The 25,808-nt window shown below is 51.0% G+C and overlaps 13 protein-coding genes across 13 annotated transcripts; 7 read left to right on the top strand and 6 right to left on the bottom strand.

Annotated features, from left to right (window-relative positions):
- Window positions 1–315: 315 nt before the first annotated feature.
- BP01DRAFT_356714 (mitochondrial 54S ribosomal protein bL28m) lies at window positions 316–1,681 on the bottom strand. Its single transcript, XM_025575023.1, has one exon. The coding sequence runs from the start codon at window positions 1,199–1,201 to the stop codon at window positions 560–562; it is 642 nt and encodes a 213-aa protein (XP_025431228.1). The 5' UTR covers window positions 1,202–1,681; the 3' UTR covers window positions 316–559.
- On the top strand, window positions 1,420–3,413 carry rvb1 (RuvB family ATP-dependent DNA helicase pontin). Its single transcript, XM_025579883.1, has 4 exons — window positions 1,420–1,781; window positions 1,876–2,095; window positions 2,183–2,730; window positions 2,795–3,413. The coding sequence occupies exons 1-4, from the start codon at window positions 1,638–1,640 to the stop codon at window positions 3,257–3,259; spliced, it is 1,377 nt and encodes a 458-aa protein (XP_025431227.1). The 5' UTR covers window positions 1,420–1,637; the 3' UTR covers window positions 3,260–3,413.
- Window positions 3,414–3,567: 154 nt separating this feature from the next.
- BP01DRAFT_296432 (uncharacterized protein) lies at window positions 3,568–5,279 on the bottom strand (the record flags this gene model as incomplete). Its single annotated transcript, XM_025571842.1, has 3 exons — window positions 3,568–4,200; window positions 4,276–5,012; window positions 5,066–5,279. The coding sequence occupies 3 exons, from the start codon at window positions 5,277–5,279 to the stop codon at window positions 3,568–3,570; spliced, it is 1,584 nt and encodes a 527-aa protein (XP_025431226.1).
- Window positions 5,280–6,093: 814 nt separating this feature from the next.
- On the top strand, window positions 6,094–7,460 carry BP01DRAFT_356712 (v-SNARE protein VTI1). Its single transcript, XM_025575022.1, has 3 exons — window positions 6,094–6,649; window positions 6,736–7,142; window positions 7,221–7,460. The coding sequence occupies exons 1-3, from the start codon at window positions 6,470–6,472 to the stop codon at window positions 7,306–7,308; spliced, it is 675 nt and encodes a 224-aa protein (XP_025431225.1). The 5' UTR covers window positions 6,094–6,469; the 3' UTR covers window positions 7,309–7,460.
- Window positions 7,461–7,590: 130 nt separating this feature from the next.
- On the bottom strand, window positions 7,591–8,601 carry BP01DRAFT_423426 (DSC3 family protein; the record flags this gene model as incomplete). Its single annotated transcript, XM_025579623.1, has 1 exon — window positions 7,591–8,601. The coding sequence occupies one exon, from the start codon at window positions 8,599–8,601 to the stop codon at window positions 7,591–7,593; it is 1,011 nt and encodes a 336-aa protein (XP_025431224.1).
- A 714-nt stretch (window positions 8,602–9,315) lies between these two features.
- isa1 (Fe-binding Fe/S cluster assembly protein ISA1) lies at window positions 9,316–10,318 on the bottom strand. Its single transcript, XM_025575021.1, has 2 exons — window positions 9,509–10,318; window positions 9,316–9,447 (listed from the first exon to the last, which is right to left on the bottom strand). Exons 1-2 carry the CDS (start codon window positions 10,188–10,190, stop codon window positions 9,410–9,412), a joined length of 720 nt encoding a protein of 239 aa, XP_025431223.1. The 5' UTR covers window positions 10,191–10,318; the 3' UTR covers window positions 9,316–9,409.
- A 993-nt stretch (window positions 10,319–11,311) lies between these two features.
- On the top strand, window positions 11,312–14,243 carry BP01DRAFT_46590 (ARMH3 family protein). The gene is made up of 8 exons (XM_025579881.1): window positions 11,312–11,524; window positions 11,582–11,704; window positions 11,769–11,849; window positions 11,901–12,054; window positions 12,110–12,222; window positions 12,282–12,616; window positions 12,667–13,077; window positions 13,161–14,243. Exons 1-8 carry the CDS (start codon window positions 11,444–11,446, stop codon window positions 13,882–13,884), a joined length of 2,022 nt encoding a protein of 673 aa, XP_025431222.1. The 5' UTR covers window positions 11,312–11,443; the 3' UTR covers window positions 13,885–14,243.
- Window positions 14,244–14,368: 125 nt separating this feature from the next.
- On the bottom strand, window positions 14,369–15,978 carry BP01DRAFT_46620 (MRG family protein). Its single transcript, XM_025579882.1, has 4 exons — window positions 15,625–15,978; window positions 15,168–15,399; window positions 14,652–15,036; window positions 14,369–14,595 (listed from the first exon to the last, which is right to left on the bottom strand). The coding sequence occupies exons 1-4, from the start codon at window positions 15,786–15,788 to the stop codon at window positions 14,384–14,386; spliced, it is 993 nt and encodes a 330-aa protein (XP_025431221.1). The 5' UTR covers window positions 15,789–15,978; the 3' UTR covers window positions 14,369–14,383.
- A 649-nt stretch (window positions 15,979–16,627) lies between these two features.
- BP01DRAFT_46573 (Cnl2/NKP2 family protein) lies at window positions 16,628–17,701 on the top strand. Its single transcript, XM_025579880.1, has 2 exons — window positions 16,628–17,344; window positions 17,442–17,701. The coding sequence occupies exon 1, from the start codon at window positions 16,729–16,731 to the stop codon at window positions 17,311–17,313; it is 585 nt and encodes a 194-aa protein (XP_025431220.1). The 5' UTR covers window positions 16,628–16,728; the 3' UTR covers window positions 17,314–17,344; window positions 17,442–17,701.
- Window positions 17,702–18,084: 383 nt separating this feature from the next.
- Window positions 18,085–18,561, top strand: BP01DRAFT_382682 (Ctf8 family protein; the record flags this gene model as incomplete). Its single annotated transcript, XM_025577386.1, has 1 exon — window positions 18,085–18,561. The coding sequence occupies one exon, from the start codon at window positions 18,085–18,087 to the stop codon at window positions 18,559–18,561; it is 477 nt and encodes a 158-aa protein (XP_025431219.1).
- Window positions 18,562–18,872: 311 nt separating this feature from the next.
- Window positions 18,873–20,390, top strand: BP01DRAFT_415874 (Glyoxalase/Bleomycin resistance protein/Dihydroxybiphenyl dioxygenase; the record flags this gene model as incomplete). The annotated part of the gene is made up of 7 exons (XM_025579173.1): window positions 18,873–19,105; window positions 19,195–19,393; window positions 19,484–19,576; window positions 19,650–19,804; window positions 19,867–19,966; window positions 20,024–20,169; window positions 20,293–20,390. 7 exons carry the CDS (start codon window positions 18,873–18,875, stop codon window positions 20,321–20,323), a joined length of 957 nt encoding a protein of 318 aa, XP_025431218.1. The 3' UTR covers window positions 20,324–20,390.
- A 536-nt stretch (window positions 20,391–20,926) lies between these two features.
- Window positions 20,927–21,892, top strand: BP01DRAFT_356708 (Dabb family protein). The gene is made up of 2 exons (XM_025575020.1): window positions 20,927–21,404; window positions 21,471–21,892. The coding sequence occupies exons 1-2, from the start codon at window positions 21,300–21,302 to the stop codon at window positions 21,681–21,683; spliced, it is 318 nt and encodes a 105-aa protein (XP_025431217.1). The 5' UTR covers window positions 20,927–21,299; the 3' UTR covers window positions 21,684–21,892.
- Window positions 21,779–24,800, bottom strand: BP01DRAFT_398682 (putative GTPase activating protein (Gyp5); the record flags this gene model as incomplete). Its single annotated transcript, XM_025578544.1, has 3 exons — window positions 21,779–22,184; window positions 22,243–23,184; window positions 23,238–24,800. The coding sequence occupies 3 exons, from the start codon at window positions 24,798–24,800 to the stop codon at window positions 22,122–22,124; spliced, it is 2,568 nt and encodes an 855-aa protein (XP_025431216.1). The 3' UTR covers window positions 21,779–22,121.
- Window positions 24,801–25,808: the final 1,008 nt, after the last annotated feature.

Below are 25,808 nucleotides of genomic sequence, written 5' to 3'. Positions count from 1 at the left end.
GAGATTCCGAACATGTCCGTCCTGAGTATGAGTTATTATTAGGTAGTTTTTGAAAGACGAGTCAGGTTCAGTCGTTTGAAGGAGCCTTTATCCGCAGAGCGAAGCATTCCGCATGACTTTCGGCCAGTGTATAGATACGAGGTTGTAGTACGGAGTAATGTCGTACATCGACCATTCTGCTCTGCAGTTTATAAACAGCTCTTCGTCGCGTAAATCCGTTAAATATCAATGTTTCACGGCCAGCATTTTAATCCAGAATATCATTGGACAAGAGGATATGAAGTATAGATACACCAAACTAAAATCGAATCATGCAAGAAAATGAAAGCCAGCCTGACAGCCTGACAGCTCGACAGTTCTTCTTCTTTCATTGAGCAGTCAGCTACTTGGGAGCACTTCACTAACACTGTCTGCTCGAAACTGTCAACCATGATCGCAAAAAAAAAAGATATCATACAATAGACGCCCTCATCGCGCCGGTCTCAACTCGGAATGCCTCGAGCACATGCCCAAGCCTCCACATCCCATCTCCCGCTCTAGCTGCGTTGTTCCCGTTTCTTCAGTACTGTTTCTCGTTGAGCGTAGGCTTCGTCAGATCCCTGATATCTGTCAAATCCACCTGCTTCTGCGCCTTCCGCTCGGCCTCCTTCTCTGCCACAAACTCCTCGAAGGTTTGGGGTTCGGGAAGGCCCAGGAGCAGTCTTCGACGCCGGAATTGCGCCTGCATCTTGGGTGAGTTCATTAGACGCCACCGCAGCTCCCAGCCAAAGATCCCCAGCGCCTTTATCCGTGCCGTTCCGTTGCCCAGGAGGTAGTTATCGAGTCCACCACACAGCTCGATCGTTCTCAATGCCTTCTTTGTCACCTTGATGAACAGGAATTCCTCGAGACCCTCACTCCATAGCTTCTTGCGGCGCACGTTGGGCTTCCAGCATCGGCGGGTCTTGCCTTCGTTCTTGCCCTTGGAAATCTTGTTGCCGAATTGAATCATGGTGCCGTGGTACAAACCAGAGTTCGACTGTTTGAAGACATAGTTGGGCCCGTACGGGTATGGCGGACAGCCTTCCGGTAGTTTGTATGTCTTCTGTACGGGCAGTGTCGTGGAGAAGGAGCGCTTCGCGGTGTTGAGGGAGAGGTTGCGAAAAGCCGCAGAGATGGAGAAGGGGAGAGACATGACCGAGCGAGTCTGCAGGCCCGCCATCTTTAGTAGTTTTGTAATTATCGAACGAGGACAACTTCAGCTTTTGATCATAGCAAGAGTCCGGAGAATTGGACGCGGATATTCGGAGACGGAGAGGGAGAGCTCAGCCTACTGGTAATATAGAACAAGGCTTTGGATGCCCTCCAGTGGGAGTGGGAAAGAAAGAATTTGGGGTGTTGCGGCTGACCGCCTTGGTCTCGGGCCGCTCTGATTGACCGATCGGAATTTCCGCCCAGCAGCAAGCAAGCCAGTGCTCAGCATCCATACCAAGCCATCCGATTGAATCCCTCCAATTTCTTCTTTCCTCCATCTTCTTATTCTCTGTGCTTTAATCAGTCAGCTCTTTGCAGCTTTTACCGGAGTTTCTATAACCCCGACCTCAACTTTCCTACTCGCTTGTCTGTGGCCTTCCGAGTGAGCTCGCAATCCCTTCACCATGGTCCAGATTAGTGAAGTGAAGGGCAACTCGCGCGAGAACAGAACCGCAGCGCATACGCATATCAAGGGCCTCGGTCTCCGCCCAGATGGAACCGCAGAGGTGTCTGGTGATGGCTTCGTTGGACAAGCTGCTGCCCGTGAGGTATGCGACGCATATCCCTCTCCTAAAACTACGGTCTTCTATCTTGCAACGCAATGGCAACGTTACCTGACAAGAATACATTCTCATCCTACAGGCTTGCGGTGTTGTGGTTGACCTGATCAAGGCGAAGAAGATGGCTGGTCGCGCCGTGCTCTTGGCTGGTGGCCCTGGTACGGGCAAGACGGCTCTGGCTCTCGCCGTATCACAGGAACTGGGAACCAAGGTCCCATTCTGTCCCATTGTCGGCAGCGAGATCTACTCTGCCGAAGTCAAGAAGACAGAGGCGCTGATGGAGAACTTCCGAAGAGCAATTGGTAAATGGTCCCTTTCCTGCTGCCGCCGTTAACAGGTAATGGGAGCAACAAGTAAGCTTGCGCGCGGCTAACTTAAATTGTCAAAAGGTCTCCGTGTCCGCGAAACCAAGGAGGTATACGAAGGTGAAGTTACGGAGCTCACTCCCGAGGAAACTGAGAACCCACTGGGTGGATATGGACGGACGATCAGCCACCTCATCATCGGACTGAAGTCCGCTAAGGGCACCAAGAAGCTACGCCTGGATCCCAGCATTTACGAAGCAATCCAGAAGGAGCGTGTCACCGTGGGAGACGTCATTTACATCGAAGCCAATACCGGCGCTTGTAAGCGTGTGGGACGGTCCGATGCATATGCGACCGAGTTCGATCTGGAGGCGGAGGAGTACGTCCCGGTACCAAAGGGCGAGGTTCACAAGAAGAAGGAAATTGTTCAGGATGTGACGCTACACGATCTTGATATGGCCAATGCCCGGCCGCAAGGCGGACAGGATGTGATGAGCATGATGGGTCAGTTGATGAAGCCCAAGAAGACCGAGATCACGGACAAGTTGCGCCAGGAGATCAACAAGGTCGTCAATCGCTACATCGACCAAGGTGTTGCAGAGCTTGTCCCCGGTGTTCTCTTCATCGACGAGGTATGTCATCTTCTCGTAGCTCTTATCTGGAACATTGCATTTGGCTAAACATCGCGTTTTCCAGGTCCACATGCTCGACATCGAATGCTTCACGTACCTCAACCGGGCTCTCGAGTCCACCATCTCCCCGATCGTCATCCTCGCGTCCAACCGCGGTCATACTGTCATCCGCGGCACGGACGATATCTCGGCCGCTCACGGCATCCCTCCCGATCTCCTCGCTCGTCTTCTTATCATCCCTACGCACCCTTACACGCCTGACGAAATCAAGACTATCATCCGTCTGCGCGCGAAGACGGAAGGCATTACCGTCACCGACCCGGCTTTGGACAAGGTTGCGGAACACGGCAGCAAGGTCAGCTTGCGCTATGCTCTGCAGTTATTGACCCCTGCCAGCATTCTCGCCCGGGTCAATGGCCGGCCGGGTGGCATCGAAGAGGCCGACGTGGCCGAGGTCGAAGATCTCTTCATCGATGCCAAGCGAAGTGCTCTGATTGTCAGCCAGGACGACGAGAAGTTCCTGAAATAGATAATACAAACAAAGTGGTCCCTTGTTATAGGAGTTTAATGAATATCAGCTTTTCGAGATCCAGCACCGTGTTCCTCTTACTCGTTATGTGAATTTGCTAGGAGATAGGTCGACACAATCCATTTGCAAATCACAGAATAAAAGCTTGGCTGGCAACAGTTAATACCATACTGAACATTCTCAGGGAAGCAGTCGAGCGAATCTATGCCTGGTGAAGCTGTTTACTTGAACGCAGAAACAAACGAGGAGATCTATTCAATCTATTGATCATCCACATTGAACCGACTTGATAGATGTGAATGTGGCCCTTATACCTCCCTTGAGAGAAACCCATTCACGCGGGCTTCTCTGGCTTCTGACCGGGTATGTCTGTTGCAGCGGGCTATGACCCGCGAAACTGGCTCAGGTAGCAACAGCATGAGCAGTTTCAGAATGAGGATGCATAATTGAAGCAGGCGAAGTAGGGTTCGTATCATGTGAACCGAGAGGCCTATGCTTGGTGTGGACAAGTCCGCTGCGAGAGGTTCGGGGTGGTATCTGACTTGGAAAGGCACTTCCGCGTTCAGGTGCTCGGTCGCAATCCTTAAGCCTGTGGTGATGGCATCTTCCAAGTGTCCACGACCTGTCCAACAAAATCCGTAGCTCAGACCTCGCTTGTCCTGGATGATGGGGAGATCCCTTTGTGCCTGGAGTGTGCAGAATGTTGGGTCTAGGTCGGTGAATTCGCATACACTCTGAACGACGCTAGGGTGAGGTGGCATATACGGGTTCAGAGTGATGTAAATGGGACCGTAGATGAAAGGTGGAAGGCCATCCAAGGTATTGACATTAAAGCTAAGACTTGATCTCCTGGGCGTGAAAGCATCCAGTGAGTGCTCAGGCACGATGGACTCGAGCATATAGTTGTAGGCGGACGTGGGATGCTTGCTTTCGAGCAAAAGCTGGCCCAAGTGGTGAGCAGTGCTGCCCCAGCCGTCGCCTGCCACAGATTGAATAGACCTTAAACCTTCAGCCACGAGGGAATCTGAATGTAGAACGGATATGTTCTTCGTCGTTCCCAGACCTCCAATGATTTTCTTCTCCTGCGCGCTCGCATGCGTTCCCAGTATCCGCATTGTTTCCTCGCCGTCCACAGCGAAAATGATGCGATTGAAATCCATCTCTCGCCCATCTTCTGTAACCAGCCTGTAGATCCTTTTGTCATACCTAGTCACTTGCCGAATTCTGGCCTCCAAATGTACCTTCGAAAAATCGAGGTCACGAGACAGAGCTTCCACCAGGTGGTTCGCGCCTAGTTCTATACGCCGCCATCTCGGAACATTCTGCCGGGGCCGGAGCAGTTGGTAGTTATACAGACAGCGGATGGCGACTTGGACGGGTAGCCGTGGAAGGAGCTTGCCAGCGTTTGTACCCCATAGCACCGATAACATTGGAGCTAGGTATTTATCGCGAAAGCTAGCAGAGTATCCTGCTTCGGAAAGATATCTCTGAACTGAGAATCGCGACTCGATACTGTGGGCGCTGGCGGGCTGGATTTGGTAGCCCAGCACGTCGATGGCTAGGTACTTGAGCCATATGATGTCCGATAGTACGATATACGTCTCCTTGCTGCAAAGCATCCAAGGGCGACGAAGAACGCTGTGTAGGATACTGCCACACCACCAAGAGCTGCTGGCTCCGTCAGTTGTCCTGACGCTAAACCGGTGCTCAACGGTTGAGACTCCCAGAAACCGCAGCAATGAATCCAAGTTGGCTGGGCTGCAAATCAGTCTTGTACAAAAACCACCATAGGAGAACAAAACTAACGGGAAGCCTCAACATTAAAGATGGGCGATTCTGAATTCACTTTGACTTGGCTGCCATTGTGCTCGAAAGACAACGACTTGATACGCCCCCCAAGACCATTGGAAGCCTCAAAAAGATGCACGTCATGACCTGAGTTCTGTAAGGCCCAGAACGAGGTGATCCCCGTGCAACCGCCCCCTATGATGGCAACACGTTCTGACTGTGAGACTGACATGAGAGTAACGACGCTTGACAGTTACTTCGGCCATTGGCTTCTGAAATGGTTACAGGATTGATCGTGAGCTCTTCTGTTGATACCAACCAGTTCAACGATTGTGTCGTTTGTTTCAGACACGCGGATAATTGTTCCCTTGCCTACTGGAGACGGACAGCGAGAGCTTGCTGGGCTTGTAATATGTTGAATGGCTTGGGAGAACTCGTAACAGAAAGTCAAGGCGACCGGCTTATCAGCACAGGCACGGTCAGATCTTTTCTACCCTACTGTTGCTTCCGCTCTGCCCTCATGTGGCTTTCCGGTGTGATCACATCATATGACGAAGACAGAGGGGTAAGACTCAGCTTAATATGTAAATTCCTCAGCCGATCGAGTCATTCTCCTGAATGAAGCAGAAATAGATCTTCTAGATTAGACTAGAGTGAATAAAAGGCGTAGTTATGGCTTCTCTAAGCGAAAGTGTAGGCTATACTCAGTAGGTCGATCGAAGGAAGCGACCCTGGATGGCGGTCAAGACGCAGCTCCACCCAGCCAAGCCAACAACAGTAAGTAAAGCGGGGGTGGATAGAATGCGATCAACAATTTACAAAGAACTTCACTTCCTTTCGTTGCACGTTTATCGGCGTATGATCATCTCGTTCAGGATAGTAGACTTTGGCTTCTTGTCTATATCTGAGACACAGCAACATCTTCAAGAGCATCCAACTGGATTTAAGCGACCATGAATAAAGACAATGGAATCATAAGTGAGTAATTGATATAGACTTGGCGACGTCAGTCCGGAAACAAACAACAGCCTCGGAGGCCAGCCCCGTCACGTGCGGTAGCCCGTTCCTGGTTGGCAATAGGCGACTTCACCAATCAGTTTCCCTTCATTCATCTCTTGCTTGTCGTTTTCCAGCGTGATTTTCCAGAGTTCGGTTCCAAGTCTATCTATCATCGTACCATTTCATCCGTATTGTTGACGTTTCTCGTGCGCTCAATTACTCTTGGACCCAGCAGGAGCAGCGGCCAGCCACCACGAGGATACAAGTGGCCAATCTCTCCGCTTTATCCGGTCCACAGCCCCCTCCTAGGCACTATCGACGAAGTACCTAGTCATCCATCACTCCGACCGGTGTCTATTAATTCTCAAGAGTTTCTGCAAATAAGTCAACATCAATCAGAGATCCTTCACGCCACAAATCACCATGTCGAACCCGTTGGACACCGATGCCGGCTCGGAGCTCTTCAGCAGTTACGAGACCGAGTTGAAGCTGGTCCAGGCAGACCTCAACCAGAAATTAGATCAGATCTCAGAGTCGAGCGGTGAACAACGAAAGTCTGCCATCCGACAGGCGGAAAGAGCATTGGACGAGGCTACGGAATTGGTGCGTTGCCAGACACTCTTTCAGAGATCTCATTCCCCCGCGCCGCGATATCCCGCTTCATTCTAACGTCTCATGCACATATACAGTTGGATCAAATGCGCATGGAAAAGCAGAACATTCCCTCATCCGCCCGCTCAAAGATCAACACCCGAGTCCGCAATTACGCGACGGATATTGACGAGGCCAAGCGCAAGTTGCGGTCTCTCTCGGATGATCGCAAAGCCCTCTTCGGCGACCGGTACACAGATGACCCGCAGGATCAGCATCTGGAACAGCGACAGCAGCTTCTGTCTGGCACGGAACGTCTGGAGCGCAGTTCTGCCCGGCTCCAGGAGAGTCAGCGCATCGCTCTTGAGACCGAGGACATCGGCCGCAACACATTGGCTGATTTAAATCAGCAGCGGGAGACTATCATCAATGCCCGGGGTCGACTCTTGGAGAGTGAAGGCTATGTGGACACCAGCATCAAGACCTTGAGGGGCATGGCCCGTAGGTACTGACCCCTTGGGCTAACCCCGCAGCAATTGCTGCAGCTAGTATACACACGGATCATTACTAATGTCCATTGCAGGATGGCTACGAATCGGCTAATCACCATTGCGATCATTACCGTGCTGATTCTTCTGATTTTCGCTGTGATCTATAGCAAGTTCCACTGAGCGCGGGTTTCCAGTAGGCGTTACCATGGGATGATTATTTTGCCTTTGGAGTACTTTGTTAACGACATATACAAGTCTGACGACGCAGACTTTCCCACGGAATCTTGTATGATAGCAAACCTTAGCTCTAATCAAAGACCGTTGCGTCCATGCACTATATGTATCGGGGTCAATCAACGCAAGCTAAATAAGTCCGAAAGAAAAACACATTTTGGGTATCACGCGCAAGAAGCTTAAGGGAAGAGCAGTCGAACACTCAACAAGGCTCTGCTACACAAGACACTAGTTCATAATCCGCATCGCCCCAAAGGCGATGTTCACTACCACCCCAACAAACACGGCCAACCCTTTTCGCCAACTCCAAACCCCTTCCTCTCGCCGCAACCACATGGCACACCCCACGGGCCAGAAGAATCCCATCACCGCTCCCCAAAGCATATCATCCATCGCACCCCTCGACCCAGGCCCGAACCCACCGTCGTCGTCCGCAAACGAGATTCCCTCCCCGCCACCCGCAGCCCCAGCACCAGCAGCTCCCTCGGCCGCCATCGCCGACGATCCCTCATCCATCCACCTATCCTCCAACTCGCGCAGCTCCGACCCACTAGGCATCGTATCCGGCGTCCGCGAAACCGCCTGTATGGCCATGAACTGAGACCGCAACGCCGTCACCTCGGCGGGTGTGAACCCGGCCGCCAGCAGCCGGTCGAACCCTCGGGGCGCGGGCGTCGTTGTCATAGATTCCGGCTGCTGTGATAATGACTCCCGATTTCTTGATCGAGAACCAGACGACGACCCATCGTTGCCTTCAAGTTCCGATTGTGCATCTTGTGGTTGCCGCAGAGTGGACGCGAGGGCTGCTTCGGCGGCGAGGTCGGCGGCGGAGAGCACAATGTCGCCGATCGAGCAGTGGATATACAAGCGGGGTTGGTCGCGGATGGGAGCCTTGCCCTTGCCCTTTGCTGTTGCCGTGCAGTCATCTTCAGAGAGGGGCCGCGGAGTGGAGCGGGCGGATGAGGGCGAAAGTTTGAGAGATGCAGCTAGAGTGGTGGCGTCTTCCAGACCACGACCGGCGTAGATTAAACGAAGACGGTGGGAGGAGAGGTACGGGGGGAGACGAGTGCGGATGAGTTGCTTTAGACCGGCGGTTGTAGTGGTCTCTGGGGAGAAGATGTCGAGGGGGAGGTCGGTAATGGAGGCTGAAAAGCGGATGGTGACGCAGAGGGGGGTGTCGGAAGAAGCATTGTTGGATTCGAGCGTGGGATCAGGAGTTAGAAACTTCGGTGTGGACATTGTGTTTTATGTGTATGCGGTGGCTTGATCGTAGGGAGTACATAGAGTGGAGATATTGTTGCAGGGAAGCCAGCGATATGGCCGTGCGTCACAGGTGGTGCGGGATGAAGAGCGGAAAGGGAGCCTCGATAAGCTGATAGTACTTCGTAGCCTGCTTGAGAAGGGAACTTCACGTGATACCTAGTTACGGCTACTGTATGGAGTACGGACTACGGAGTCCTTTCCGAGCAGTAGCTTTGATCCCCCAGTCCAATGAACCCCGCGCGTCGACCTTTTACTTTTCTCTAGTCTAAACTGTTCCCCGTTGGTTTCCGACTGTACCCGGTGTTCTCGTTCCTCGCTTAATGATCACCATCAGCAGCGCATTCAGAAGAGGATGATTGGCTTTTCTAATAGCATGATAATTGTTTGTACGTAGTATGATAGTCGATTTGTCTTAGCTATCTTGATACGGACATTCACCTGAGACCGAACGAGATTTCTCTGACACCCCGATATCACCTTGAAAAGACTCCTTGGGATCGTTTGCCCCGCGGTCATTGGGTCAACACATGTCATCATGAGTAGGGGTCGTGGTTTGGCTGGAACAACCGTAGGTAATCATCCGCCTTCGAAAGAGAGAAAGAATGTATTGCACAATTGGTGGGCTATGTGCCCGGGAATCAAGATGTATGTTCAACAAAACAAAGAATAAGCTCATTCGCCGAAAAAACCGCCCACAGGAACGCCATCCGATGCATTTAGGTCCGCAAAACTCAGTTCATCCAATAGTAAGCGATCAAGTCGTACAAAAGCGCGAGTAGATCCTCTAGACCATGAAAGATTCACCACATCCGCATTGTTCCTCTGTAATATATCGTTAATATGCGCTTCATACGGTTGCCCGGGGACTCCAGGTTGAGCTTACTAATATTGGGGTTGCGGAAGACGAATTTCCTGCTGAGCTTATCCTCTTGCCAATCCATCTCGCTCCCAATGATGCTGAAGAGAGCCTTGCTGTCAATCAAGACCTTGACGCCGTCTTGTTCCACAACTTCATCGAAAGTTCCTGGCTTCTCCACGTACTCCAGGTGGTAGGCGAGACCAGAGCAGCCCCGGTTCTTCACGCCGACACGAATCAGCTTGGGTTCAGGCTGTGACAGGAGTTTACGAAGTTGCTCAATGGCCACGGGTGTCAATTTCATCGCGGCTTTACGGGCGCGAAGTTTTCTGCGGGGTTTCTCGGCAGGCTTAGCGGTAGTGGCAGGAGCGGTCTCGACGGGCTTAAGCTTCTGGGCCTCTGCTTCGTGAGGACCGATGTTCGGCGAGTAGGCTTGCTGTCCAGGGAGCTGAGGTGAGGTCATCTCACGGAACGAGGGGAAGTCGGCAGCGATAGAAGTGTCGGACGACCCTGAGCTCCGAGGTGGCGGGAAGGAGGTAGGCAGGCTGTGTGGACGGTATGCCGTTGCAGTCTGCAACTCACGCTTTGAAGAGGATCGGTGTGAGTTTCCGTATGAAGAGAACATGCGGCACGTCTGCGCTGTACGCCTGCTTGATGACTGTCTCAACAAGCTGAGCAGCGTGGCGGATGATGTCACTGAAGACTGCATAGTGACTGTGTAGAACCGAAGCGGTATATGGAAAGACTAATCGCAAATAATCTATGAAGCGATAGAGATAGCTTGTAGGTGGCCTCGCACAAGATCTCAAGTGTGGTTGAGTCACAAAAATGATTGTGGTGAGAACTGCGAGGGGATGATGGAGGTGAGTCGGGAAAGTTTGAGTTCTGTTTGGGAGGCGGACGAATGCCGGGTCGGGTCTGAGTCGGTTAATGAAGGCCAGGGCCAGGACCGGACGGGCCAATCAACGTTGAGGTGTTTCTACACAGGTCGGAGTGGCGCCACTGCGCGCTGCGGTTCTAGAACAGAAAATAGTAAGGAAATCATCCATTATTGGAGTAAGACCGGGGTAAGACCCAATACTAATTAATGGATAACGCCTGCCTTCAAATGACATGTCCTTTCTGCGTGCATGACGATTTGTTTCACCCCCCGTTATTGCTGCATGATTTCATTGTTCTGCCATTGGTTATCAAGTTTCTTAGTCATAATTTGGCACCTGAGCACCTCAGGCGCCAGCTATGATGACTAATTTAGATCACTTCCACATTCGAAAAAGAATTCATTAACTTATTCAAGGTGATCAGAAACAAAGAATTTACCGTGTGGAAACATCTGGAGGGGAGGGTCTATCTCCCACCTGTCCATTCTCCTTCACTCAATCCCTCTTTGTGAAAAATATAATAGGCCTCATAATCATCCTCAAGACCCCCCTTCGAGGGTCTAATCTGATGATGCCACATAGTCAAACTCTCTCTTCCAGTTAACCACTAGTTACTGTTAGTTATCACACCCCCTGATTATGTCATCTTCAACAACCGAAGCTCTTGTAGCCAGCTACCTAGCTACTAGTCATAGACTTGGGAGGAGGAATTGTGAATCACGATTGGCAATGTTGCAATTGAATGGCACTTTGTATTTTGATATAGCTATCGTAAGAGTCTGTCTTCTGAAGAGACAGACCACAGGCTCGTGTAATGAAGAAATACCGCCCGGGTACTGATAGGGGATGTGGCTTGTGGTGGTGGTGGGGGGGGGATTGATGGCCTAAATGGGCAGAAAAAGAGTGGTGTCTCGAATAAGGCGACGGGAGCTGAAACTCCCCCCAAGGAGCATGAGATGTCAATAGCATCCTCCTCATCTGCCAGACACTTCGACCAACCTCATCCTTCTTGTTCTTGTAGTACAGTACTGGCCATGATCTTGTGTACTGCGCCGACCACCCAATCTTGTTGTCTAGCATAATGGATTCCCCTTTGACCCAGCAAAGTAGACCGGAAACCTTCAAACCGAAGATCGTGCAACTATACGAGAACCTATTCCAGGTACGCGCACCACTTTGACAGTTATATCATATCATAAAGATCTGACAGATTCACTAGACCACAGACTATGCGGAACCCTCGGAAGGGTTTTGGCGAGAATTCTTTCTGCTGCCACCGGATCGGAGCCAGCTCAATGCACTCCTGAACCAGCTCAGTCCTGATGAAACTCTTAACCTACAGGTCAATTAACCACGTGATTACGAGTATGAAGATCTAGGGACGACCATCGCTAACTGGTCAGCAGGTTCAAACCCAGCAGCTCTTCACACGTGCTATACGCGAAGCTGCTTCGGGATCCAGCCCCGTAGATTCTTATGCTCTTGAGGTAAGTATATCTTTATTGAGCTTGAATCCACATCTCTAAACAATGCATTAGACCTTGACGGTCTTTCTAGCCTGTGTATTGAAGAAAAAATACACCAATCCCAGCTCCGATGTTATCACCATTCTTGCCGGTCTCGACCATGTTGACCATGCAATTTTCGAATTTGTCGCTGTTCTGGATGGCATCATTCGGAGTGGCAAAACCTGTGAGCTGTGAATGCAATGGGATGATACCGCCCAAGCACTGATTTGGAACTACAGATGGCTTACGACTACAAGCGATCAGAACTGCTATTGCAATGACTGCTGGCGCATACAAGACCAGCCTAGTCTCGTATCTCACAAATCGCGACCTGTTCCCTTCAATCATGAAGGTTTGTCTGCTGCTAAGTTCGTCTTGGTTTGGACGTGCTCGACTGACTTACCGTCACAGTTTGTCCAAGAATCTGTCACGCCCTTGCAAGTATTCGAGCCGTTTCTTCTTCTCGGTTTGTTGGCAAACTACAACAAATTTGAGATGCAGAATCCGTATCAATTGCGACTCGATGACTTTGTGAACGAAGCAAGCATCCAGAAGATTGCTAGGGGAGTTGGTAGTTCCTGTGGCGGCCTCAGAAATGGATACATTGCCGTACAGGATGACTCTCCAGAAGGTTGGACGTTGATCAGCACCTTGATGTATTTCGGTTTGGGCGCTCTTGCTTCTGGTAAGAAGGATCGGCCGAGCCCTCCGACTGCTGAGGAAGCGAAGGAAATGTTTGCATCCCTGTACGACCTCCAGCCGCCCACCTGTCCCAGAGATCAACTAATGAAACCAGTCCAGCGCAACAAGCAGCCATTCTCTTAGCTACATACGATTTCATCAATGCTAACAAACTGTTCGGGCTCCATCTCATCAGCTTGGCCCCAGAGAAGGACAGTATGGAATCCCCATTTGCGTCATTCCTCTCTTTATCCTCTTATATCCTGCAGCATGCCTATCGATCCCCAAGAGCCGCACACTACGCAGAACTCAACCTCCTTACTCTCCGCATCATCTCTGAAGATAACGCCCTCTGCAAACAGCTCTGCAGCGACGAGAGCAAGCGCAAAATTCGACTGTGTCGCCAGAAGCAACCCTATTTGCCCCTAATCACTGGCGAGCGGGTCCCAATAACAGCCATCTTCGATATCCTGATAGATACCCTCACTCACAACCTTCGACGTCGCCTCGACGTCAACCTTTACAGGTATGCAATTCCACCTCTCTGGTCTAATCGAAGACTCTTCTCTATATATTTGAAGCCCAGTTCCTCACGATCTTGAATCCCAGCCACTGCATCGCCATTCTTCTTCGCCTTCTCACCTACCTTTCCAAGAACAAGATCCGCCTCGCCTACCACTGGTCGGAACTCTGGCGCACCCTTCTCTCTCTGGTGCGCTTCTTGACCACCTACGTTTCCGACCTCATCACCAACACTCCGCACATTCACACCCTCACCACCTCCCTGGTCAATTTGATTGCCTTCTGCGTCTCCGCGGGGGACACCTTTCTTCCGGACCCGTCCTCCTACGACGACCTCTTCTACAAACTCGTGGAGACCGGCCCTATCATGGCCAGATTTCGCGACGTATACGCCTTCAAGATCAGCAGCAGCAGCATTCCCAGCAATACCAGCCCTTCCTTGGCGGTAGGGGTGGACCACATCCCCAAAGCGAATCCTACCGTGCCATCCGGCGCCGATGTCCACGTCACCGCGATTGAGACCTTGATCTCCGTCTCCACGCACTTCCACACCCTCCTGTTTGTCCCGAGTAAGGGCGACGAGGCTGCTGCTGCTGACGGTGAAGCCCCCGCGCCAGTGTCTGCAAATATGAAGAAAAATCTCAGTCCGCGGGAGGTGCATCGGATCATCAAACAGGGATATGAGACGTTGAGCATTCCGCCGTTGGAGGGTCTCAGTTCGTGGCAGAAGTTCCGTGAGACCGACTGGAAGGTGGAGTTAAAGCGGGCGGCGCGATGCGCCGTGGATGATGCCAGGCAATTGGTTGCGTAGGCGGTGTGTTTATGGTGTGTCATATGTGTTCCAAAAACGAATCATAATGTGTGTGAGACAAGAAGTACGGCCAAGGTGGAGAAGAGGTTTCTCTCGTCATAAAGCACTGGGTATCTGTTCAAGAGCTTATGGAGGTGTCCTTCCAGTCGGTGCGAGCTGTATACGTGCATGGTGCGCTTGTTAGGTTAAGACTCTACGTGTTACTGTCAGTCCGCAAATATCACGTCTATTTGACTAGCTTATTGCGCAAGAGGGAACATGCTGTCGCTCAAGCTTGGATGTTTTGGACTCTCATCAATTTATATCCTTTTAATGTTACAGTGATAGCATTATCCATAGCGTGCGTTAAGGCACCACAAGATCAGTGCCTAGCCGTAGTCCACAATACAAAATTGCCCCGCCTCCCCAAAAAAGAAATCGAAAGATGCATACACCGGACGCATTCGAGTGTGCTGAGCAAATCCCACTAATTGCTCAAAAAATTACCGCATTCTTTCCGCTAGACAAGACGCGATGTAGCGGTGGCTGGAGCCGGGTTCGGAGCACCGCGTGACTTTTCAATATACTCGTTGCTGGCATTCGTGTACCTGGTTGAAAAATATTTAGCAGAGTTTCGACTCAACCACATCGTGAACTTGGAAAGCTCCTCCCGAAGTCTGTTCGTGGATTGAGCGTCCATATTCGTTTGTGCAATGAGCTCCGGCATGGTGGCTACGGTCAATCAAGGTTAGCATTCGCATTTGAGACATCTAGGCAGCAAAGCTTACCGAAGAGCCGCGTCAGATGCTCAGCGCCATAAGTCTCGAGGGGACCTTTGTCAGCCCATTCCCCATTGCCGTCCTCCCATCTCTTGCGGATCACACGATACTGTTCTCGTTCGAAGCGGTAGAGAAGGATCTTGTCGAGCGCCTTGTAGAAGTACTCGCGAATCCCCATTACTATTTCATCTAGCACGTCCAAGTCGGCCGTACTCGTCCGCCTAGGCTTCTCCTCCTTGACGTAGTCATCCAATATCTGGCTGACTGAGCACTTTGCAGGCAGAGCCACCACTTGCTGGTTCTTAGTGATGTTCTCCCAGTCATCCACGAGTAGAGATTTCAGATTGTCGGGCATGACAATCCGCACTGAAGGCCGCACATAGAAGCTCTCCTCCTATATTACTACTGTCAGCGAATCCAATCATACATGTGGTTGTGCTCTGAGCACATTGCCACCAGACATGGCAATGAGGTGCGAAGAGCGAGAGATCTGCATGTAAACTGGAGAGGGTGCAGCGAACATACCTTTTCAATGTCATTTTCTCGAGCTCTCTTCGTCCCGCGACCCGGGACTGAAGTTTGCCTCTCCTCACTGCCCCGGGCGGAACTGCGATCGGAGCCGCCTCGTTTCTTCACAGCGGGTTTCACATTTTTCTGCCGAAATGCTGCCTCGGCCTCACGACGGAGAGTCGTGGCTAATTCCCGATTCTCATCTGTAAATTTACGGAGTCGATCCTGCGGGACCCAATCGTCCCACCTGATTACAGTGTGTCAGCATGTCAGTTAGCCAGGCCTCGACGAATCCACCCCTTTGCCTTAGGGTAACAGCAGCCAGTAAACAGATCAGATCAAGCATTGCTCGATCAGAGGACAGACATAAGTAAGGCGACGATAAGACGGACGACACCATTCATCAAGGTCAAGGATCCAGCGGATATGAGGGATAGAAGTAGTACAGGTGACAGTGCGGGGATCAACGTACGTGTTCTTCCACCCCTTGTAATGGACAAGATACTCAAACGGACTCTTACGGTCTTCGGGATCAATGTGCCTTAAATCGAGAATTTTGGCTTCGTAGAGGATCTCATGGTGAAAGCAAAGGACTCGCTCGTCCTTCTGATAGCTCATTTGGCTTGCAGGCGCCATGCTGAGTGATCTGAGAGATACTCCAAGTTGGCGGATGTTTTTATGTCAATGAGACTGAAGTTGTGAGAGACTCTGGGAGGGGCGAATTGTCTCTGATCCAGGGCTACTGCCAAATGAGCCCCGTTGGGTAACCTTTTGCTCCTGAACAAGCACGTGTGATAACGTGACTGAAAAGCAGATAGAACTCCTTGAAGCCGGAAGCTGATTCAAAGTCAGAACTGCGATATTGCAGACTAAAGTTATTTGCAGCCACTGACAAGTCGTTCCGAGTCTTCTCAAAAAACGAGTAATATTTTACTTCTAGTTGGCTAGGGTCATGGTTAATGTCAGGAACTTGATGAAGTTTGGTCAGATGCCTCACGTTGCAACCTCAAGTGCCACAGATCGATATATCACGGGTGGGAATATAAGGGATCTTTCTTGATTGTATTCGAAGAAGAGGAAGACAGAGTTGTGGGGGTGAGTATTAAGTTATCATCCTTGGATGTCGCGGTTGGGCCAAGAAAGAAGAAGCCCGCGGGATCCCCGTCCGTGGTGGACTGCGAGAAACGCGTCCGAAAGGGCAAGTCACGGCCTGGTGGCCTAAATTGGAACCATTCGCCCTTCCTCAGGCTCTCCCCAAATCCTTTATCTCCTCCTCCTCCTCCACCACCACCACCACCTACTACTCCTCCTCCTACAACAAAATCAACACCATTCGCATTGCTACAAGTTCTACAATAGAGTAACAGTAACATTTAACACTTCTGTCTGCCTTGGTCGAGGTGCTTCTTTCACCTTCCCTCGACCACATTCATATCGCGGTCTTCAATTTCTGATTGGGTTTGCACACGCGATTTGTCCCGATTGAGCGTAACACCCACAGCCACCCAATTGTTCTTTCTATATCACCAAGAAGAAAAGCGTTAGAGTTGCACTCCTTACGGCTCTACTATTCATCATGGCACCTTCGGAGATTGCCATTCTAAGCAACTTCCTCTTGACTCCAGCTCCCTTGCCAACGATCATGTCGTTGCAGCAGTTCACTGAGCTATTTCCCAAGAGACTACGCTCTCACCCGCACATCAGAGTTCTCTATCGTGAGCTACAGGAGATACGCGAGCAGGACATGGATCTAGTCAATGAGAACATTGACAAACAAGCAGTCCAGGGCGAACGTCAGAAAGCAGAGCTTCGTAAATCCCTGATGAAGACAGGCATAGATGGCATCAGTGCTGCTGACCAACGCGAAATGGATATGGATGTGGAATTGTTTGGGCAGACGAACTCAACGGCTGATTATCACTCAGTCTCCAGTCTTCTCGCGGCCATGCAGACGGCCTGCTCCAACGTTGAACGCGAGGTGGTCGAAGTCGATAAGGAGGCGAGCTCATTGCTCTCTGATCTTAATGGACTGGTTGGTGATTTAAGCGATTTGCGGTATGGCAAGATGCAGGGCCCGGTGGGCATGACAGGCGAGGAGGTCGTCAATGAGGCCATAAGGGGTCTTCGAAATCTTGAAAATGCTTGTTACCGCAACAGCTGAGCGCTTGCAGCCTCAGAATCTTCAGTCTTCGGTATATCTGTCGGTCTTGATCCCCAACTACATAATCTTGACATTTCAGTCGGCACAATACCCGCCTAACATGGGCTACGGCATCGGGAATTCTCTAGGTCACGGTCTGCTCACGCAAGGTCCGCTTACATCTGAGAAAAAGACATGTCTTGAAGGCACAGTGCCGTCACAAGAAAATTGCGTCCCTTCGTCCGCCTGATTAACCCGTCCACAAGACTGACCAGTAAATGTTATCGAGCAATTACGGTCAGCATCAGTGAAAGCACTTTGGACGCATGCTATTGGTACCAATTGAGTGGATGGAAAGCACGATGAATCGGCTCCTGGATATCTAAACGTCGTGTTGGACTCATTTTCGCCTGCAATGACAGATGAAACGTTGTTTCGTTTTCGGGATACGCCTTCTTGTAATATTTACTTTGATCCTATCCAGACTAATAGTCACAAGAAACATCGTGCGTAAGCCTTGTCCTCAATCATAGCCCGCAAAATCTTTGATTTGAGGCTGTGGAGATGCCATGTTCATGTGATGGGCACAAAATGGATGGCCGATAAGATATCGCGCGTCACTGCACGTTCCGACGCGCTAACTTTTTCCAATCGGCTTCACGACCTCGACATTGACCTTTGAACCACCAAAAGCAGCACATGCTACTGCTTGCTCGACTTTGTCTTCACCGATTACAATATACAGTTCATATCGCTTTTGAACCCTCGAGTCTGGTCAACTTGCATCGCGCAATGCCAGCCATTACCCTCCATCCTCACGCGTCGCGATCGCCATCACGCGTCGCAAACCCTCTGCCCCAACTCCTCCAGACCCCCTCCGGCCTGGCCCTGCTGGAACTTCAAGGAACAATCAACATCCCCTCCCACGATGAAGCCTCGACTTCAGCCGAACCAGCCGACAGCCGGTCTCAGGAGCCCTCCGTGTTCGAGACCCCGATCGGCAAGCTCATGTTCCCTGACTACTCGCCGCAGGGCCCGGCTGACGACACGACCTGGATGAGGCGGGTCTACCTGTATGTCGGACGCTACCAACGCATAACAGGTGAGGTGAAGAAGCTGCCCAAACCACTGGCTATTGTGCAGCGGAGGTCGACGCAGGTACCTGCCCGAGGAAGCGCGCGGAACGATGTCGACGAATTGGAAGTGGTCGAGGTGGTGCGCTACAAGATTTACTTCAAGAATCGACCGGAGCCCGTCAACGACCTCTAAAGCCATTCTTTTGTCCTTGGATAGCAATGCACTTGCTCCAGGTTGACTGCTGGAAAACAAGCGGCGCAAAAGAAATCTACCCTGGTAGGAGCATGTCATGAAGATGTCAGAGGCTGGACCTTGTTGCCTTCGTCCAGACTCTGGATGGTTGCGTGAGTCCGGTAACGGCCGCCAACAACCATCTTACCGGATCTCAGCCATCGTGACACAACCGAAGCGAATTCGTCAGCAGACGGCTATATAAAGAAAGGGTCGATTTGAACCACAGTTTGGAATGGCTGGGTTGCATGAGGCTTGCTATCTATTGTCGCATGGACAGAGTCAAGAACCGCTTCAATCGGTCTTCATGGTACTGTCCTCACTATGACTATTTCTCCTCGGTCGAGAAGGATATCTCTCCTTCGAACCTGGGTCCAGAATACGTCGGCTTTGATCATATGACAGGGTACGTCGGTAATGCTAAGCAGGCTGCAAGCTACTCCATTACCCTCCTGGATTTCGAGCATGTTGCATATCGGGGGCCTGGGACCAGTTCTCGAACATAGTGTCCTATGTGTTTCCAACCACGGCTCCATCTTTGTCCTTACGTCGCCCGTTCATAGCCCATACCCCCTCGGAGACTGTGGAGGCAAGTGCTCGTGACGAAAAGCCCTCTCTGGCTGAGATCCAGGCCCACTTGGCCAAGCACGGAGACGGGGTCAAAGATGTCGCGTTCCGGATCGAAGGTGACGTTGAGAGTGTCTGGAAGAGAGCGGTCGACAACGGTGCAACCTCAATCGCGTCGCCCCCGACGCTAGTAAATGAGGAGAATGGCAGTCTCCTTATGGCCACAGTAGGGGCATTTGGAGATACGTCTCATACGCTGAGCAGCCGGTAACACTACTCTTGGCCTTTCTTACCGGGCTATGAATCAGTTTTGGAGGCAAACTCTATCAATCAGCTCCTTCCGCCGATTGACTTCGTCGAAATCAACCATTGCGTGGGGTGTCAGCCATCGAATGTCGTTGATTCTGTGGTGAAGTAGTAAGCTTTCCACAGTTCATAAATTGAGAACTCACCTCTGAATGTGAAGATAATGCTACGAAGAGTGTCTCGACTTCCATCGATACTGGACCGGTGGTGACTCGAACATGTGCGGAGAGTACTCAGCCATGCGCTCCATCGTCGTCGCGTCCCCCAATGAAGTAATCAAGATGCCCATGAATGAGCCAGCATCTGGGGAGAAGAGGTCTCAGATCGAGGAGTGCGTCCCTCAACCCCTCCGGTCGGTCGCAACGGAAGCTCATAGGTGTGAATATCAGCAAGTTCGTGGAACAGTGCCGGCGTACAGCATATGGCCTTTCAAACGCACGATATTGTCACGGCCGTCACCGGACTCAAGCAGCGTGGCATGGCGTTCCTGCGCGTTTCGGACGAATACTATACCGAGTAACGGCAACGGCTGTCTCAAGGGGGACCACAGATAGCAGAGGAAATCGACAGATTGCGAGAGCTGCACATCCTGGTCGACTTCGACGAGAAGGGCTACCTGCTTCAGTTCTTCACAAAGCACGTACTGGATCGACCAACTGTGTTTCTCGAGGTGATTCAGCGCAACAATTTCGACGGGTTTTGGCGCGGGGAACGTTCAAGATTCTATTCGAAGCACCTGTGAACCAGAATTTTCTTGAGGCATATCGCCTTGCGGTACAGAACATAGATAGGTAGCTACAGGATTATACCCTATTATAGGCACCATTTTACTCCCTACAGTACACGGTAAGGAAGGAGGATTAATTCCGCATCGCCGGCAAGGAAAATAGCCGGGGGCGGAAAGAGGGCGCGTTGGCCGTCTACTCTGTATGTATGCGCCTGGACACTCGCCGATCGCTCCTGTTCACGCACCAACTGCCCCTCGCTTATCTTCAGTATATGCTCTGCTTTGCTATTTTTTCGCCATCATCATTCTAAATAGAGTCTTCCTTGAATACACCGGTTCAGCAACTAGATCACTCCAGGCACACGCACTCGATGCCTTGCCCCACGTTCCGGGCCGCCCTCGCGTAAGCCAAAAGCCGCGGCCCCTAATACAGTGATGCATGACTAGTTATAGAAACTAGTTAGTAGTACTACTAAACATTCACCAAGGCCATCGATACAGAGTCTTCGTGCCAAATTGAGCTCCTAATCGTCTATGTAGTGTACGAAGTACCTCAAAGAACATGGATCACAAACCCACGCCTCCATCCGACCATACCCGACACCAGCCGACATCCGTCGGAAGCCATTTTCAAGGTCGACATCGGAGTACATACAGTACAGCAACCCCAGCGCGGAATGCTGTTTTTTGTTGGGGTCCATTGTCTAAAAGTCCAACTAGCCTATGTGGGAAAGCAGTAGGTAGTAACTACACTTAGTTATCGTACAGTACAAACATCTCTCCACAAACAGCCGACTGTCTGATTGCCAATCGTCTGGCATCCTCTCAACCCCGCAACTGCCTACAACTACGGAGAATACATAAAGCTCTGCCCCTCCTGCTCTCTCCTGCTCTCTCACTCTCTCTCACACACACACTCTCTCTTGTGCTTCCATCTTCTCGTTCCCATTTAAATTAGAAAAAGAGAAAACCGTCCTGTCCTCATTCACCAGCAGCAATCTTCCTCCAAATCAGCTGCCCCAGCAAGTGAAAGAAGTAAATCCTGCCCATTCACCAAACCACCTTAACCCCTGCTCGATAAGAAGTGGAACTGCCCAGAATGGCTCCTACGATTGAACGCATCACCCTCTTCAAGATCCCCGACGAGGCAGCACGGGACCGCGTCCTGGAGCAGTACAAGGTCCTCGCCAGAACAGCTGTCAAAGTAAGCATAAGGCAACCTGACCTGCCTTCGGTCTAAATCAATCAGAAACATTAATCCTCCATGTAGGACGGAAAGCCATACATCGTCAGCGCGGCCGCAGGTCCCTCGTTTCCCGACCCTCGCAACAAGGGCTACAACCTGAGTGTCAAGACGACGTTTGCCTCGCTGGAGGATATGAAGTATTATGACACCGAATGCGAGGCGCATAAGGCGTTGAAGGCGGTGGCGGGCCCCGTGCGGGAGGATGTGCTGACGACGTACTTCGAGAGTGTTATTTGAATGGAAGACCGATACCAGGGATCAAAGGTTTCGGTAGGATTTGTATAGATGTGAGGTTTGATTTGGCACTCTCTTCATTGTGGAGAATGTTTTGTCTAACTATACTCTACTCGAACACTCATTTGATGTAATATAATATCCAATTCAGGAATTGGTGCTTTGCATGCATGCCGCCGGATCACATGCCCGGGTTCTCTCCGCTGTCACAAGCAGAAGTTAAGAGAAAAACATAAACATGAAACAATGAATATAGTCCTCGCCCGTCATCCCTGGGAGTAAATAGTACAAGGTACCCAAGGGTCTTTGCACCTTGCCAGTCGCTTAGAATGTACAAAATGAGCGTCAAGGAGAACGAACGAGAAGAGCAGGGGAGGAAAGCAGCGAAGCCGGGCATTCACTCCTTCATCGCTAAATTGCTCGGTCACAGTGTACAACGACTTAATCAAGAGCCTTGCGGAGGTCACTCCATTTTTGTTTGAGATTTTCGTGATTCTCATGGATCTAGAATGGATTGATCAGCATTGTACTGCATGTATCAGGAGTTTAGGAGAAAACTCACCTCAGCCCATTTCATTTTGGCCTCAACAAGCTCTTTCTCCATTTCTGCCATCTGCTCGACCAGCGACCGGTTCTCATTCTGAACCTCTAGATTGCGTTGCATGATGCGGTCCATCTCGGTGCGTAGCTTTTCCTCTACCTCCGCTGGCTGTTTGTCCACTACGATTTTGAGCTCTTTGACTTGCATCTTCAATGCATCATTAATGTCCGTCAGTTCTTCGTTTTCAACCTTGATGTGAACCAGCTCCGACGCGAGCTGAACGTGCTCTTTGTCAGAAGCTTCATTCTGCTCCTCCAGCAGGCGAATCCGAGCACTTTGCACGGCTACAGTGTGTTTCAGGTTTTCGAGCTCGGCTTCGCGTTCCTTTTCCATTCGCACTTTTTCCTCCCACTCAGCCGTGTACGCACTGACGGTCTCTGGTTCCAGAGGTATGGCGCAGGCGTCCTGCACCATGATATCCGCCCTATAGACTTCCTTGTCGGCAGCACCGGAGCTTCCAAAAAAGCCCGACTCTAGGATCGAGGACGGTGTTGGTTGCCTATCGATGTAAACGTCGAACAACCGCTCTTTCAAAAAGGTGGTCAAAGGCGCCATATCCTTCATCTCCAGTAGCGTGCCTGCGTTTCGTCGCATGATGGCGAGAGCAAACTTGAGGATAGCATTCTCAAGGCCTTCATCGAAAATGAGATCATAAACACGAAGGACTAGCTGTAAAGGGAATCGGTAAGCAAACAGGGTAAGAAACCACTGCGTTGCGTACAGTTGCGGCGGCACGCCGCGTCGCCGGAGATGACAGTAGAGGGCCGGTTCAAAGTCCTCCAGCAAACGCTCAAAGACATACAAGCAGCGGTGAAGACCGGGCATCTCCTGAATGAACATCTCCCGGAAACCATACTGATTCATGAGCTTGACGAGAAGTGTAAATGCTTCCGCCTCGTCCATCTGCAAGAACGTCAGCATAAACTCTTTGAACCTTGTACTCCATCATATCCTACATTGAAGAGCAAGGGCATGACAATGAAGTTCATTCCTTGGGCATATCCCACACCCTCGTCATACAGAGCATATGCCTTACACAGCCCAAACAATGCTTCCTGGTTTCCTTGTGAGACAAAGTAACGGGAATAGCTTGTGCGAGCGCCCAAATCACGTCGAATCGTTTTCTCCAACTTTTGTAATGCCAGAGCTTCCTCCTTCGCTCTTTTTGCTTGTTCCTTGGCCAGCCGTTCGGAATCGAGCTCATGCGAAGGGCTCGTGGAGCCATTGATAGAGTGTGCCAGGGAGGCAGACCGCTCTGATCGGACTGAAGAGCGCGATGACGACCTCGCCGAGTCTTTCTCGCCCACTCCGTTAATCGCGCCGCTGGAAGTCCGCTGCTTCTCCTTGTCTGTGCCACGGGCAATGAGTTCCCGGTACACCTCTTCTAGCTCGGGATTGCGGCTGTCAGCCAGGACTTGCCAGATCACTCCCCGGATGGTTTGCGGGATTCCTCGTTTGATGGCGGCATTCAGTTCCTGAGAGTTCGTCCCTTTTAATGCTTGTGGACCACGATTGACTAATTGCTGCCAGAGCTCCCAGTCTACGGGTGCGGATGCATCTGTCGCCGAGGCTGAGAAGCCTGCAACCGTACCTGGAGGTAGATTAGGATTCACGGTCGACGCTCCATTCGGTGACGTTGCGGCTGGGATGACGCTGGTGTAGCCATCGCCTTCTTCTGGAATACTCGGTGGACTTCCTGCGGAGTGACTAAAACTGGCCCGTCCTGACGCGACACTTGTTTCGTCTTTCTCCGCTATGAGACCTTCCTCTCGCAATCGGAGCTGTTTGAATTGGTCCTTGAGACTACTTCTTCGCGGCTTCCTCGAGTCTGTGCCATCCACATTTTCCCCGTCATGGTGTCGACCATCAGGATTGCTGGAGAGAGTAGAGATTGATGCAGCCGTATTCCGGCGGGGCTGTGGTGGAGGTGATTTGGCCTCCTTGTTGGATGATGAGCTCCGAGAGAGCCATGCAAAAGGACTGGTGAACGAACGCGTTGGTGGTGGGGGTGGTGCAGGGGCGGCCACTTTGTTCGTGGGAGCACCATTAGGGGGATTGTTCGTCGATTCCTGTAGGCGCGAGCTCTGCGAAGAAATCGAGTCTCTAGATGCGATTGGTGGAGGCGTGTTCGATTTGAGCTCCTGGCTCGAACGCTGATTCCCAAGTGACTCCTCCTCCTCCTTGTTGCTGGCGAGATTTATCTCGTCAAGAGAAATAGTGGATAACCGATGCGCAATCAGCAGTGGTGATTTCTTGTTCTTGCGAGGAGTTTCCTCCGCTTCGGATGTTCTGTCTACACTGGCAACATCGCTATCGTCGTTTGTCTGAGAATTATCTTGAGCGTTCGTGGGTAGAGGTGGTGCTTCTGTCAATTGAGGTGTTACATTCGAACCGCTGGGAGGGCTGTCTGTCAACGATCTGGAGGAGGAACTCTTCGGAATGGAAACACTAAGATCGGCGTGTGAAGTGGGCGATTCAGGCGCATCATCGAACGATTCCTGATACGAATAAGTTGTCATTATGGGGCCCTCGAGGAAAGTGAGTATATTCGGGTCGAGGAGGTCAAAGGCTCACTGCTTCGTAAGTTTCGCTATTGCGTCTGGAGGACGACATATTTCAGACCCGACCACCTGGGGAGGGGGGGCCAAAACTATGTAAAACCAGTTGGTATCCGAATTGGAGCTTCCAATGGATACAGACGAGGCTGAATACAGGCGCGATACGTGGAGCGGGGGCGATTGAGGAGGTTAGGATGATAAAATTTCCATGATAGGGAGGTGGAGGCAGGCGAAAATGGAGACGATAGCCACCGACGGTTGTCAGAAGATAGTAAATTAATATGGGTGGTGGAGAGAGTAGGTGAGGAGTTGAGAGCTGAGGGAAGGAAGAAGGGGGAGGGGAGGGGGGTGGAGAGAGAATTGTGAAGGGACACACAGCAAGAAGCCTGGAGGTTGGATGAACGGACGGAGATGGGGATGAATGGAATGAATGGACCCAGAAGGTCAGCGCAAGCAGGTGGAATTCCAGGACCGTGCCACGGAACTAGGAAGTACTCCGAAAATTCAGGAGGTTGACTCCCTTTTCCTTTTTGATCCTTGAGTAGCAAGACACAGAGATACTGTGCAGTTACTGTGAGAATCTATTATGAATGATTGAGACTGACTGACTGTTACTGACTGTTGTTGAATGGAAACGGAAACTTCCTCCCACCCCCCTTAAACTTGGTACTAATCCATTACTTACTAGTCAGGAGAAGAAGAACCTTCCAACAAAGCAATTGCCTGACCGACATCAATCACAATCATTGATAGGAAAACCCTGTACTTGTGTATTGCAAGATATTTGTACCTTCCATTCATCTATATGTTTTTCTATATTCCCCCTATTCTTCCTTATTGACTCTACTGACCTGTGATGTTGTTATTGTTCGAATACCTAACCTGCACAAAAGAAAACATTACTTCCTAAAGCCACACCTGTTATTCTGAAACCGACCAACGTCCATTAGTTTTATTCATCCGACCCCC

Source organism: Aspergillus saccharolyticus (genome assembly GCF_003184585.1).
Source record: "Aspergillus saccharolyticus JOP 1030-1 unplaced genomic scaffold BP01scaffold_15, whole genome shotgun sequence".
Lineage (NCBI taxonomy): Eukaryota > Fungi > Ascomycota > Eurotiomycetes > Eurotiales > Aspergillaceae > Aspergillus > Aspergillus saccharolyticus.
Note: the sequence above shows the minus strand (reverse complement) of the source record. Positions and strands in the feature narration are given on the sequence as shown.